The sequence below is a fragment of the Sphaeramia orbicularis genome, chromosome 20 (assembly GCF_902148855.1).
Source record: "Sphaeramia orbicularis chromosome 20, fSphaOr1.1, whole genome shotgun sequence".
Lineage (NCBI taxonomy): Eukaryota > Metazoa > Chordata > Actinopteri > Kurtiformes > Apogonidae > Sphaeramia > Sphaeramia orbicularis.
In genome coordinates, this window is record NC_043976.1 from 25,679,240 (window position 1) to 25,694,818 (window position 15,579).

General features: G+C 37.5%; 1 protein-coding gene across 6 annotated transcripts in view; it reads left to right on the top strand.

The window, feature by feature from the left end:
• The first annotated feature begins 1,592 nt into the window (after positions 1 to 1,592).
• Positions 1,593 to 15,579, top strand: part of map7d2b (MAP7 domain containing 2b) — a 29,261-nt gene continuing 15,274 nt past the window's right edge. The window contains exons 1-5 of one of the 6 annotated variants that reach the window (XM_030123341.1): positions 1,593 to 1,790; positions 2,737 to 2,820; positions 4,205 to 4,365; positions 10,905 to 11,052; positions 14,437 to 14,526. In XM_030123341.1, coding sequence (XP_029979201.1) covers positions 1,754 to 1,790; positions 2,737 to 2,820; positions 4,205 to 4,365; positions 10,905 to 11,052; positions 14,437 to 14,526 — 520 coding nt within the window. In that variant the 5' untranslated portion in view covers positions 1,593 to 1,753. The remainder of the gene's footprint in view (positions 1,791 to 2,736; positions 2,821 to 4,204; positions 4,366 to 10,904; positions 11,053 to 14,436; positions 14,527 to 15,579) is intronic. The other 5 variants (XM_030123339.1, XM_030123340.1, XM_030123345.1 and 2 more) reach the window with 5 other exon arrangements.

The window sequence follows — 15,579 nt, forward strand, 5'->3', positions numbered from 1 at the left end:
CTGACCTGGCAACGTGATTTTTGGTGCAATGAGCACTTCTATGCCGGTCTTGCAACATGAACTGCAGTGGTGAAAAGTAAATGAGTACTTATACTCAAGTATAAATAAGAGGTTTAGAGAAATTCAGGATTTTAAGAGTCTTCCAGTAACATTTCAGAACTGTCATTTTCAACCCTGTATCATCTTGAGTTGTCACTGTAGGTTTTCCTTTTTTTGTGCATATGTAGTTCTTATAGGAAACATCTGATTTAATTACAGGGAATTTCATTATGTCCAGTAAAGAAATAGCCCAAAACAATCTGTCCAAAAAAGCAGCTCCTGCTGCCATTTTGTACATTTTTGTATTATCTATTCAATTAAACAAAATTTATAGATAGATTTAGAGATCATATTAGGCCGCATGTGGACCCTGAAGTTAAGTGAATTTATGCAGCAGTTTGTGCTGTCTTTGTATGTCTATCGCATATGAAATGCCTTTAATTTTGTGACAGCTGTACATACCGAAGATAAATCAATTTTCCCATTGGATTTTAGCAGATAAAATATTGTAGCAGGATTTCTACTCATCGAAACAAATCTCACATACTGTATTGGTACAGTATGATGGTGAACTAGAACAAGGTTTTAACTCATTTTGACCGTAAGTGATTAAAGCAGTGGTCAAAACAGAGAATGAGAATTGTTAAACTATGTTATCAGTGATGTTTATATTTTCCATAAAGGATGTGTTTATTTTCAGATTTTGGACACAAAAAACACCCAGTTCCGAAGAAAAAAAAAGATACTCTTGCCGGATGTATTATTGTGTCTAAAGGTAACATCATAGCGTTATAGTGAGTCGTACTCTGAATTTATTTTTAGAGCTGCATACGACGTGACTCAGTAAACATGTGTGACCTATGTGTGTGACCGTAAACAGCGCTGACCCACAAATATGACGTAATGCTGCCGCTGGGGCTCGCTTGTGCCTGGCACGTGCGCTCTTCGGCACGAGCCACATATCGGTGCCAAATGAAGCAGACAGTCGAACGTGTGTTATTTTTTTTTAACCTTTATTTTTAATCATAACCATCGATAAGCAATTACTGTTTTATATTTGCATCCATTTAATGAAAAAAAAAATCATTAATATATTTTCACATTTGTTGCTAGGCGACGTAGGCAGAAGCGTCACCGTTTTGATTTTCGGCGTATTAATATGTAAATAGCCAAATGTGAAGCGGTCACCGCGAGGAGAAAATATTAATTTACGGTTAAAATAAAATAAAAGTTTCCCTTGTGTTTGATTTTAGGAAGGAGGCAGGTAATATGCACATGTATTGTCATAAAAATACATTTTCCTCATATTCCTTGATATATGTTTGAAAGGTTGTGAGAAAGGAGCTAGACCCATCCATTGACTTTTCCATTCATTAGCGTTAATCGTTAATATTTAGCCAGCCAGTCACACCAGCCGTGGCAGTATTGGAACTCTAAAAATAAAATAAATTAAATTCCATTAAAATCATTAAATTCTAGCACTGATGAATGTGTGGCGTGTTTGAAATCAGTGCTTCGTATTAGTAAATGCAAAACCAACAGACTGTACGGAAGACCCCCTCCCTCCCTGCTCGGTTTTCCAGTCTCTCCTAGCATCACATTTTTCTTCGTCTTTTCCTGAGTCATTGTGTGGTCTCCTGTGGCTTCGAGGCGCTTTCTGCTGTTACTGGCTCCTGTCAGGTGTTGCAGCGGGACATTTTCGACGACATTTGAGATGACCAAAGTGGCCCCAAGCCATACTGACATGACAGGTGAGGAAAAGATGCCCTCATTCAAACGGTTCAGGTTAGCAAAGTGTAGAAATTTAGCTTACTAATATAAATTAAACTGTGCCTCTGAAGAAAAGCTGCAAAAAATTATAACAGTTTGACACCTTTGGATGTCATCTTTTGTTTCCAGAAGTACTAGACAAATGAATATGATAAATTAGATAAGATTGTTTTCCCATTATGCAACTGGAAATATTGTAAGGAAAAGACGTGGCAGTACTGTCTGAAATACCACTGATGCTGTGATATTTTAAGCATGATTTCACCTGTCTCATCTATAAATGTAAAGCCTTTTGCATTTCATTTTAAATACCAAATTTTGCATTATTTTATGTTTCTGTGTTTACCAATTGACAGACATTTTCAGTATGCTCATAAAATCACTCCTGTGTTACTTAATCCATCCTTTTAGTATCAGCATTGTGGTCATATGTCATATATTTCAACTGAATCACGTGATTCATCTTATTATTTTTTTTCCCCATGTGATGTAATCTGGTGTGAAAATGCTAAGTATAACCCATGGGTCACTTGGGACTTGGTTCAGATTTGCATGTATTTGCATATCTAATGGCTGTGTGTATTGGGAGTGTTTGAGTGCATCTGTATATGCTGTGTTGGTCAGTATTTGGCTTCTGGCAGCTTTCATGTCAGCTTGACAGATTGAGAACCAACACCAAAACAGGAAGAGTGCTTTAGGTTGCACTCAGGGGTCCTATATTGACAGCCTGGGTTGACACCTGACCCCAGAGGTGATATGTTGACTGACAGCTGATTTATTGTAACAGGAAATTATTACCTTTTTTTTTTTTTTGGTTCCATACTTATATTAGCAGGAGTCACGTTCACCCCTCCAGTTTTACGTTTTAAGCTTTCTGCCATTGTAGAATGAATCATAACTGACTGTTATCTCCAAACAAACCCACAGCACTGGCTCCTCCTACTGCGCCGCTGCTCGCCAATAGGCATTCATCCCCTTCGCGATCACCAACCAGGCACAGCAGCCCTCTAGGTAAACTTTTAATCACATCACAGTCTGTTATGTACTTTTAAGGTCTGGAAAATCCAGGGCAGAACAAATTGAAATGTGACAGCAGCAAGATAAAGAAGTGACAAAGTAGAAGTACAGTGATACAACACCTCATACCTTCTTGTCCAATATGTATGTTGTTTTCTTTCTAATCTGACCCCACATTCTCATAATAATCATGGACAAACACCCAAAGAGTACAAGGGACTTTAATTTAAAAGACTACATAACACATGTGTAGCCTAACATTCGGCACACAACTGAAAAAACACTAAATACTCACTGGCTTGAGACTCCCTGAGGCCACATCGGCTGCGTTTAGCAAAGAGAACAGAGAGAAGACACAAGGTATGAGTAAGTGTCCACCTGGTGAAGCTCTATGTGGTGTGTCCTGTTCATCTGTCACTGTGACACACACATTGTGGGTGCAGTGCAGTCAGTATTCGCCTACTCAACAAATGGTTCAGGCAGTTGAACCACATATCTGCATTAAAATGTGAAGTATTCAAGTTATCATAGGCACAGTAAATAGGAGCAGTTTACGTATTGAAAGTATAACATAAGCATCTACAACACCAAGCCTCTGATAATCATAATCATATCCAATTGAGCAATTAAACTCTTTGACAAGATGGTGATAAGATCACATCATTCATATTTTCTTAAGAAATTTGTTACTTTATTTAGTTAGGATAGAAATTAAATATAACAAATGTTGGTCATTTATTTTATGCTAATTTAAAACTCATCTATAAATGATACATGAATCTTTATGACACTGTAGCGTTCTGTCGGTTTTCAGCCCATCACCTCTCTGATTTAACTCCATTCCCACCCCAGGTCAGATTTCTGTGAGTCTAAAGACCCATTTTTCATCTGAAGGAAAAATGAAATATTATTACATTATTTACAATTTTAGGACTTACAGTTTTGCATATCCATCACAATGTTGCAATTTTTAGGGCATTAATGGAAAAAAAAATGAAATTTTTGCTGTTGTTACCAGGTTGTACTATTTCTAACCACAGTGATTATTGTATAGCAGAGAAATACAATCCACGAGCATGTGTAGGCTTACTTACAATGGGGTAACTATAAATAGCTATTCAGGCCTGGTTTGATCACTCCCTGTGTTCATGCAGGTTGAGTTTTGTGCTATTGAGCTTTGCAGTTAAAGGCACCAGGCAGTAATTAGTGTATGATGTACATTTTAATTAATGCAACAGTAAAACCATTTTTCACCCTGCATACTTTTACTTTTGGATAATTTAGGAATGGCTCCAGTCTTACAACAATGATAGCTAAACCTTCAAAACAACAGAAATGCAGTATCAGAGTCTGAATTTATTTCTGGATATGTGTGCAGAGCTGTCAGAGGTACTGCGGGAAAAGGATCGTCGGGTGCAGCAGCAGTTGGAGCGCTGTGCCGAGCAGCGAGGACGAAAGATGGAGGAGCAGAGGCTGAAGGAGCAGAAACGCAGGACAGCAGCCGTGGAGAAAAGACGGCAGCAGCAAGAAGCAGAGAAGGTCAGAGGTCACAGCACACTAATTGATGCATTTACACATGTTAACATGAGCATGAGAAAACAGGATGACAGCTGTAAAATCCACTGACAAGTCATTAGGAGTCTAATTTAATTATACGTAATTAAAAATGTGACTTTGGTCCGTCATTCTTAAATAGATTAGTTTGGTGCTGAAAGTTTAAGTTATGGTTTAACATGTCTTGGTCTTAAATGCATATTTATTATTGAAATCTTTAGATCAGTCACAAATAAACAATAAGGGTGCAGAAGTGAGAGCTTCTGAGATGTTTATGAACGAAGTTTATTCTAAAAACAGATGGTGCCCATTTAGTGATTAGTGATGAAATTGTACAATAACTCTTTATGGGGTATCACATAATAGTCTAAGAGCAATTTACACAGATTTTCCAAAGGATCCAGCTTTTTAGAAATTACAAAACATAAAATACAATATAGGGTGTTTTTGATTAAGAGAATAAAACAAATTTAGTTTCATGACAAATAATTATACGCAATTCTCTCATTTTGTTTCAACTTCAAATTTTAGTTTTCATTTTATTTAATTTTATTTTCAAATTTATTTGTACATGATATTTTCTAGAAGATGATTGTTCCTTTACAGATGCATGAGGATTATAAATAATATAAAATCTTTACAGGGGCTTTCAGACTCATGCCACATCTTTGTAATTTCTTTTTTAGCCGCGACACAAAGCGTTCCAAACAATTATAAATATAATTTATAAATCACAAATTCAGAGAGCCAAAAGAGATTCAATGCTAAACCTGTTTGAAGGCAAATCCACTTATAAATAATAAACTCTTCACCTGCATTTGAAAGGAACTCAGTATTGAAATTTATCAGAATAAATCAATATTCTAATTAGGGCTGTTAAAATGAATGCGCTAACGTGAATTAATTAATCATCATGATTAATCTGATTTAAAAAATTTTTACGCAATTAAACCATGTGCAGTGCAGAATGACTCTGAACATCTCTGACAATGCATTTTGGGCAGTTTGTCCAAGTAGAGTTACCGTAGCGCATTCGCAAATGGGCAGTTGATCCGGTAGTGACAGGCAGCAGAGCCATAAAGATGGAAGATGCTAAACAGCACATTGGCCCACTCGATGGGAAATTTGAGTACAAAAAAACCCCAAGATGGAAAGTTGTTTCAAGTTGTTTTGTTGAAACTGTTGAAGGTGTTTAATAAACACGTTAACTGCATATGTTCTGTATATTCCCTTCTTTCAGAAGTCTGAGTCTGTTTATATATAGATTCAAAATTAATGATATTTAATTGTGATTAATCCAAATTAATCCACAGCAACCCTGTGATTAATCTGATTAAAAATTTTACTCATTTGACAGCACTAATTCTAATATTCTAAACATCTATTTTAATAATATCAGTTTCTTAAAATTGGACAGATTGTTGGAATTGTGTCAGTATGAATTACACTACAATAAATAGTACACAAACATGGTAAATATTAAACTTATTGTTCTGTGCACAGACCTGTAATCTTATTTTTAGGCTTACATCTCATTAAAGAAAGTGTGTTAAATTCTTGTTTAATTCAACATAATTGAATTATAATTGAGTATTTAGTTGAGTTTGCTGCTTGTATGTACAGATTTATGACAGACATATTTAGAAGATGACCTGTGACCTGTGTCCCCTATGTCCATGTTATGTGTTTATCTGTCTCTACTGACTTCTCCATGCTTTCGTTGGCTCATTGACAATTTACACCTTCATAACTCCATTTTACTCTGAGATCTTTGCTTTGTTGATCCATAACTGAGGTGTATTTCAGGCTGAGGTACAGTTTTGTAGGATAGTTGGTAATTTATGCATATTCTTCAATGATTATCTGTCTGTTGACCAGTTGTGTGCAGTCACAGTGTACTACTTGTGGAGGATGTTGGTTTTTTCACGGTTTGTTACCTTTGGCCAGGATGCAATATAATTGCCTTTATCAGTTTGTTTGTCAGCAGCATTATGCAAAAACTGCTGCACTGATTTTCATTAAACTTGGTGAAAGGGTAGGACGTAGGCCAAGGAGGAAACCATTAAATTCTGGATCAGACCCATAAAGAGCAATTGTTTGAATTCAGAGTTCCAGTAATTAAACAATAAACTGATTAATGTGGCTACTACATTTTTAATCAAAACCTATTTTTTGTAATTGATGATCGGTTTGAGTGAAAAAAAAAAAAAAGCTAAAATTCTCAGATTCCATCTTATTCTCAATCTTCATATTTCTTGTTTCTTTCCTCCTCTGTGACAGTAAAATAAATATCTTTGGGTCGGGACCAAACATGAAACTTAAGGATGCCATGTTGTGCTCAAGGAAACACCATGTTTTGACACTTTTTTAGGTTGGTTTAGCAATAATGCTTAATAATGCATAGTATAATGTGAGCATATGTTACTATAGGTGATGTGAGTAAAACTGTCAAATATTTTATTGTGAAATACGCTGAATGACAAGGTTTAATCACACTGTATTTGTTTGGGACTTTTATCACAAAAGGCTATTACAGAAGTGATAAATTTGTGTAAGATTTTGGGCAAAAAAATGCATGGTATGTATTCAAGTAAGGCTTTGAATGTACATGCTTTATTTGTATTACTTGTAATAGATCTAAATACTTTCACCATTCCTCTGTCCAAGACATTATCTGTAGAGCAGCTGTGATGTGACAACCCGCTGGATGTCAGAGAGGATTTTGTGCAGGATGTGTTGTGATATCTTTCCAGCCTGAAACATGCACATGCACAGGACTATGTGAATCATCCAAGAGTCTAGTATAAATTATAATCTGTGTTTGTGACAACCACATCAGCCTGTCCTTGAATATAAATCATATAAACCTGTGAAATGCTAAGCAACACACAATATTAAAACAGGTCCTGATTCAACGACAGTCTAGTCCAGAGATTTGATTTTATTGATTGGATTGATTTTAAGGCTCTGTTTGCATGCAAACGTCCTTCCCCTCCCCACACACTCATGTGCATAACTTAATGGCATAATGATCAGCCATTCTCCTGGGGCTATGATATCACCGCCAGCGTATCATGTGCCGTTTACTGGAAGACACAGTCGATGTGAGCACTGCTGTGACAAGCATATATTTCACCTCTCAGCAGAAAAATAAACACACAAAACCTTTTTTCTGATTATAAAGCAGAAACAGGTTACTATTGTTATTGTTATTGTGTTAATATATTTTTTAAGTGACGATGATATTCAGCAGTTCAGCTTTTTCACTTTGTCTGTAGATGAGTCATCATATATACTGTACACACAATATGTTGAACTTCATTGATTTTCTCATTCTTTCATTCATAAGATGTTTTGAGGATTAAAAACTGAGTGGAAATTGAACTCCACTTTATGGATTGTTTTAAATTACATGTTAATTATTGAATATAAACGGTTAAAACTGTCATGCTCTGTCAAAAGTCTGTATGTGGATAATACAAATTAAATATATCTACACCTAATGCTTTTACATAATTGTTTAATGTTAGTGTATAGTTTTTCAGTCAATATGAGCAGAATTTAGCGAGTCAGTATTCTGGCATATCCAAACCTCCGTATTTTGTTGATAGCTTTGGCACCATCCACTGTCATTCAGGGATACTGTTAAAAGTTATCTGGATTGTGTTGGCATCTGGTTAGTTCTTGGGAGTATGCAATGACAGGTGTACAAAATAGTGTCAGGAGACAAGTTGTTTGGTGGAACATGAGGAAGTGCGTTTTGGTATTAAAATAGCTCCCTACACTGACTCCCTACACATATAAAAAGTGCAGAAAACAAACAATATGTGTCTTTGTCAGAACTTGCCATTGTCAGGGTGTAGCTGCAGCTCAGAGGTTGTTCTTAGCTCATATTAAGGAGAATGTCAATGAGACACTGAATGACAACAAGGTAAAGAACGACTACCCTGTTGTTATATGTAGTTATTGTATTCACACTCAACAGATTATCTTACATTAATGAATTTGTGACTGTGCTGTTGTTTGTTCATCTATCTCTGCTATGTTTTATTCATTTTCATGTTAGCACATCTGCATATTTTCTGTATTTTCAGACAGTCCCCATCACTCCCTGCACCTGTCATCCCTGGTGTCTCTTTCTCTTTGTTTTGTGTCTGAACCCTCCTCCATCGTCTGTCTTCCCTCTTGCAGTTCGTACGTGAGTCTGCATGCTCCTTCAGCATCCCCACTCACACAGTGCTGAGGTGGGGCTTTCATCCTTTTAGTGTACAGACGTACAGACCACAGCAACTTAAATCATCCAGTTACTCTCTATGTCTTTATATTCCCACATCAGTGATTTTGATTGAAAGACGGTAATAGCAGACGTCACAAATACAAGTAGAAGTAGAAAGCCAAAGGACAGGTATGTGTTTCAGTAGCCCTATTGACATGGGACTAGTATAACCCGGGTACCTCCAGTGATATGGAAATTAACCCTCCACATCCGTGAATCACAGGGGATCAGCCATGTCTGTTTTATATTCAAATTAACTGATATCACGGTATTCCCCAGAAGTGATGTCAAGGCTCACTATCAATACCACTATCACTTGCAGATATCTGAAAGGTAGAAAACATTCCCTACTGTACCTGCCATCCATATCATCCATCTCATCATCTTTTGAAATGTCACTCCTCTGAAAGACTTAGGTTTGCTCTTTCAGTGAATATCCATATTATATCACAACATGAGCCTTCTGAATTTGCACCAAAAATGCTTGAAAAACTTGAATTCATCAACACCAGTGCAGTGTCTGCAGTCCCCAAGCAGGAAATAGGCAAAATAAATGTGCAGAGGATACAAAAAATGCTACAAATCAGAGTCAGTTTACACCCGACTAGTATTATTCAAAGGCCTCGGTGTTTGCTAAAAGAGGTAGATATTTGCATTGGAATCTTTACTGTACTCGCAAACAACCTCCAATATTATCACAAATTACCAGAGGCTCACAGGTAATACTTGTCCTGTATTAATGTGGCTATAAATTATGTCTTTCTCTCAGTCTTTTGGCCTGTGTCCTCTGTACTAACAAAATACTATGCACAAGCACATTATTGGTCCATCCATCCATCCATCCATCCATCCATGGAGAAAAAGAATAAGACTAAATCAACACTAAAGAGTTAAATTCATATTTGTAGAAAATACAACAAACACTGACTTTCATTGTAAAAAAAATTATATCATTTGACAAATAATTTTTAAAATGAAATGCAAATTAAACAAGGAAGATGAAAATGAATCTGAATTAGTAAAAAACTATCTCTATAATATTCAAAGAACACAGAAAGACAACTCATACCTTTTGGAATAATTTGCATTTGATAGTATGGTAGTATTTATGCAATCAAATGTCTATTAAAAAAATGACCAGGCCAAAGAAATTGATTTCCCCTGTTTCTTTAAAATATTAACTGGAAAAAAAGGTCTCCCACGCAAAACTTAATTTCTTTTCATATTGACTGCGTTTTAGATGGTATTTTGCCACATTTTTACTGCACATGTTCACGATCTGCAGCAAACTGTCATTTTAAAAATTCAGTGTTCAATATTTAGTGACGTGTAGTGGCAAGGCTTCAGATTCCCCCACAGGGTTGCTGGAAAAATGTGACACTTGTCTTAAGAGCTAGTGTTTGTTTCAATGCATCTTAGTTTTTTAAGTTAAGATATCAACTCCAGCCCTCATTTCAATATAGTCCATCACAAGAAAACACCTTAATGCTAGATGCCACCTAAAATGCCCTGCTCTCTCTTTAGACATAAATGGCTGATAAGATAACAAAATAATATTTTTAGGTTATCGTATACATAATTATAAACATATTTCTAAATATTATATTCCATTTCTGGAATTAGATCTCCCCAAATCTCTGTTAAACTTACACAATGGACCTTTAGGGATATAGACTGATATAATAGATGACATCCAATCTATGTACGGCTAAAGGAAAGGAGGCTGAAGGAGACTGGGAACATAAAGAGAAGGAGAACCAGTGCCACCAGCCAACCCACCCATTCTCTAAGTGCGGGGGTGGTGATGGGTTACAATTTGTCCCCTCCTGTCTGACTAAAGTGCTCTGTGAGATAGACTCAGTCATTAGTGAGGTAGAGCAAGGTAGACAGAGAGAGAGGGGAAGAGGAACAGGGAGAGGGTGGGGTTGTGAGGTGGAGAGAGAGAGAGAGAGAGAGAGAGAGAGAGAAAGAGAGAGAGACAGTGAGGGAATCAGAGGGAGCGGCAGCAGAGAGCAGTTGGAGCAGCTGTATTTTGTATCACTGACTGACATACGAGTGAGCGATCGAGCGCTGCTGACCGCCAGCAGGCAGAGCAGACGAGTGTGAAGGGGACTGAGGGGCGAGGCTGCTGCTGCATGCTGTAACCATGGCGCAGCCGTCTCCCGGCGCATCACCGGGCGTTCGTCGCCGTAGCGATGGCTCGGTGAGAGAGTGTCTGTTCTTCCCTGTTTCTGAACGGAACGAACAGGAGAGGCTGGAGGCCCTGGTCCGCCGGAGAGCCGGGGGCGCCGAGAGACGCGGAGGAGGAGGTGGAGAAGGAGGCGGAGAGGCCCGGGACCACCTGGATAACAGGCCTAAACGATGGACATGGGGAGGACCGCCTGACGGTGTGGAGGGTGAGTAGAATGAACTGAGGGGGTTTATTGAAGATGTGGGCAAAATACTGAAGCGCAACAGAGAAGAGAAAAGTCTTCACAATATTTAACTCCAGGTTGATAATTTAATTCTTCTTTTAAAACATTCTCAAGATTTAGATTTTTAAATGTGGAGAATATTTTAAAGAGAATGAAATTACGTAGGCGGTCGTTTGTTGACAGTATGATGGAGACTGACATGAAGTGTAGGTTTAATATGTACAACAGGGTAGACGGTACGGGTGGATACAGATGGGGGCTGGGAGTGGTGAAGAGGAAGGAGAGATGTTTGTGGGAGGAGGTCTGGAGGTCAGGGGGGAAAAGAAGAGGGGGGATGGTGGGACGAAAGGCTGGCGATGACAAAGCAGGGGAGGTGAAATGAGGATAAAGGAAGAAAGATGAAGAAGAGAAGGAGCGATGAAGAAAAGGGTGTGGAGGCTGCAATGCAGGAGCAGCTCAGCGCTTTGTCTCATCAGGCTGTGTGTGTTTTTATTACAGTGTGAGATGATGTTTGGGTGATAAACTGCTGGTTTCGACTGTAAATAGGCTACAGGTGTCTGCATACATGTGTCATTTCCCTGTAACTTTATGTCTCAGCCAGGATTTGATTCCCTCACTTGCCGTTTCTAACCTTCAACGCACCAAGACCACATATAAACACATTTGAGGCTCTACCTACAATCACCTATGATCATTTTATGTCTTATTTTAGCTTGTCTGAGAAAAACTAGCGTCTTTTCCTGATATGTTTTTGTTGACTGTGGGAGGCCTGAGTGCCACCAGCTCAGCTCGAGATCCTGTGGTGCATTCATAACGCCATCAATTATTCACAGTACCCATCAGCCCCGTCATCCTGGCACTGACCTGGGATCAGGGTCCACCCAGCGGCTTGTAGTGGCTCCTGCCAGGCTGACTTGCAGTGAGGCTGCTCTGGGATCTGTCGGGCCCAGCAGAACATTCACTGCAGCAGAAAACAGCAGCATCTCATCTTACAGTGGCCCATTCGATTAAAGGGCAGAGACTTGCCAAAGATGCCGAGTGTGTGTTGATGTGCTGCATATTTTTATACGTATTTAAATACGCATTTTCTCACCTTACTTACTATGACAGACAGCTGTTCAATCATAATAACAGACTTGTAAAATTAAGCAGTAGGCTTTTTTTCTGACCCATGACTTATGTAGTCTGTAGCAGATTGAAAAGAATGTGGAGGATATTGATCGGTCTATAATAAACTGACCTTCAGGGCTATATATCAACTGGCTCTTTGAACTTAATAACATTTCAAATAGAGATGCACCAATAAACCTCTATTCAGCTCTGATATGAGACATGGATTTGGATATCTGCCAATATAATAACTCTTTGTTCATAGATGTTACTGTTGTTTTTGGTGATGTTATGTGCAAAAATACATGAAGCTGTAGTGAACCATGGTTTGTGGGCTTGTCGTAACTCTTCACCTGTTTCTAAAAACAATACTTCAACCTATGGAATTCTCATAATGTTTATATAAATTGAAAATTTTGGGAATTGCAAATATGAATCATATTCATTGACCTTAATTCCACCATGGTGGCCATGAAAAGTCTAGATATTCAACATAAATGAAAAGTGTGCACTTACACTAGTTTAGTTTAGTCATTCTCGATCAGTTATCGAATTGTACTATACTTTGTGTATCTTTTGTTCAATTTAAACTCAAAACAGAGAACCATATGGGTCAGATTTTCCACGAAAATCCCTCAGCACAGTCCCAAGCTCTTCATTGCCTCTCACGTGTTCCTCTACAATGTTCAAAAATAGATACTGCAGTCAAATAATGCAATAGTGTAATAAAAAAAAATCACTGAAGTGAATCCATGAGCAAACTTTTAATTTTTCAATCATGTCTGAAAACATCATTAATGGAATAAAACATGTTGTTCAATCTATGAATGAATTCTCATAAAGCAGTGCTAAACCAACCATTTTCTATCATAGGATTTTAAGCTTCCCATTATTTACTGGAACAGAATATCTTCAGATAGTTCTTTAAACGCTGTACTATGTCATAAAATATTAATAGTCCAGTGTTTTAATCATTACTCTGAACATCTGTCAACATTTCTTGACTGTCTGTAGTGAAATCTGTTCCAGATATCCAGATATGAATCTTTTAATGCCACATATTTATACTGATATTGGTTTGGATCAATCCAAATTCATTTCCCTAAAAGTCTTGTAGTCTTGTTTGGATTCAGAAGCTTCACCATTAAACATGCCATTCCCACTTCTCTGTGATGTAAATAAGACTTCAGGTATAATAAGAGAAGCCTTTACCTTTAGTTACATATCACCAAAATATTGATCATGTAAAGCTTTGTTGTTCAAATACAACATTTCACTATTTTAGTGACACTGGCATAGTAAAAAAGAACCACTTTTATATTATATTTAAACGTTCTTAACAGTGTCACTGGGTCATTGTGGGTCTTTTTGTCCTGCTTTTTCATCTTTATACAGACTATCAGTAGCTGTGGTTACATGGACAATATTTATTCAGTTCAAATTAAATAAGTAATTTCAGATTTCTTACATGGACGTAGACAATAAATGAAGTGATTGTGAGTTTACATGAAGTGTTTCAATATCTGTGGTATTTATACATGTGGTTTGTGATGTTCAGTTGAATTCAGTATCACTCATCTTTTCACTTGTTTGAACAATATGTGATTAGAAGCTTTTCAACCACAGATGCATTTAACAATCCTCAAATCTTTTGACAAAAAAGTTGTTTCAGCAACAGACCCTTTCATTTTGCTATCTCTATGTTTTTGTCCCTCCTGGAGACTTGTCACATAGCGGAAAGAAAATAAAGAAATGAGTGGATTGAGTGTTAATCTGTGCTAATTTTTTCCTACTGAACTCAAATGTTTACATGTTCCCTCTCAACCTGCTTGAATTTTAGGTTGAGCTGATTGAGGCTGTTAAATAAGGCATTTTTCTGATTGGGATTTTTTGATTATCAGTGAAATACTGGACTCCATGTAGATACAGCTGGTTGGAGGCAAAAGATGAAGCAGTTTGTTGGCTACAACATTCATCAAATATGGTTAGCCTCCATACTTCTAGTATTATTAGTTTGAAGCAGTCCCTGATTGTGGCCCAATTGCGTTATGTTTCACTCTGATCTAATGCTATACGCCATTATTTGGCTACTTCTTTACTTCAGCTTCACGTAAAATGCTAATAGTCTTGTATTATATCCTGAGATTGTTGCCGGTGCTTGTTTGCATGTGCTAGCGATGCACAGATATTAGTGTGTGTTTGTGCACATAAAGCTGTGAGTGTGTAATGCTTTGCTCTGCTTCACCTGCTGCCCAGGTAACCCTAAGACCCTGCCCTGCCATGCCATTGGCTCCGCTCAGCCCAATGAGCTACCTGCTGCTTCCAGTACCAGCCAATCCCGTAACGGTATAGATCATATGACTGTGTGTGTACCACACCCATACATCCCACTCCCACACCACCACCTCTCCCGCTGTGTCACCTGCAGCCGTTTTTCTGTGCATGTGTGGACGTATTTGTCACATCGTGTTTTAATGAACTGTGAATTCAGAGCATTGTTGGGGAAAATTCCTCAGGCTATCACCTTGACATTTTCCAGTTGTGATATGTTAACAGATCACCAAAAACATGGTCCATTGTTCTTTAAGTCCAAAAAAGCTGAAAAATGCAAGCATAACATTCAACATCCTCTGCTAATGTTCAGCGAACAAGGGGGATAAAGCGAAGGAGAAAGAGAATTAAGAGAGATCAGTGAGATGAAAGACATGATTAAGAAAACAGCAGTATGTTCAGAACATTTCATAGCTGTTAAAAACCACAATGCATGTGCACCCACAGATTGCAAGGTGTGATAGGGTAGAGAGATAGATATATACGTATATAGATGAGTCGGATGAGTTTTTATTGATTTATGCAATTAATTGCATAGTAAAGCTCCATCATAACGACATCAAAGTCAAAACGAATGAGGTCAAAGACACCTAAATTACAATATTTTAATATGAATCTCTTAATAGTTTTTGGTGTTCACAATTGTCTTCATAAGACCTGAAATTACAATTGAAATAACAATTACCTGAAAGTTAATGTGGTTTTAAAACCCCTTTTGTTTAGGTAAGGTTTAAACTTCAGGTTCCTCTAAGAAAAGAGACAAAAGAACATAAAGAACACTTGCCATCTTTGACAATGATGTTTTGTTAAAATAGCTATAAATTCATAAGGTAATGTTAAAATAATTTATTTCTGGTCACCTTTCCAAGCTGAAAATTTGGTAGATGCCGTTTGAGAAGACATAAAGTGCATCTACATCAAACCTGACTGTTTTTTTCCTGTATATCTAACAGATGTAAAAGGGGACACAGAACAGACTGTTGGTGAATTTTATTTTTTACTATAGGAGGTCTGACTACCCTTATGTGGCCTTGTGGAAAATGAATCAGGATAGTCATATTTACATAG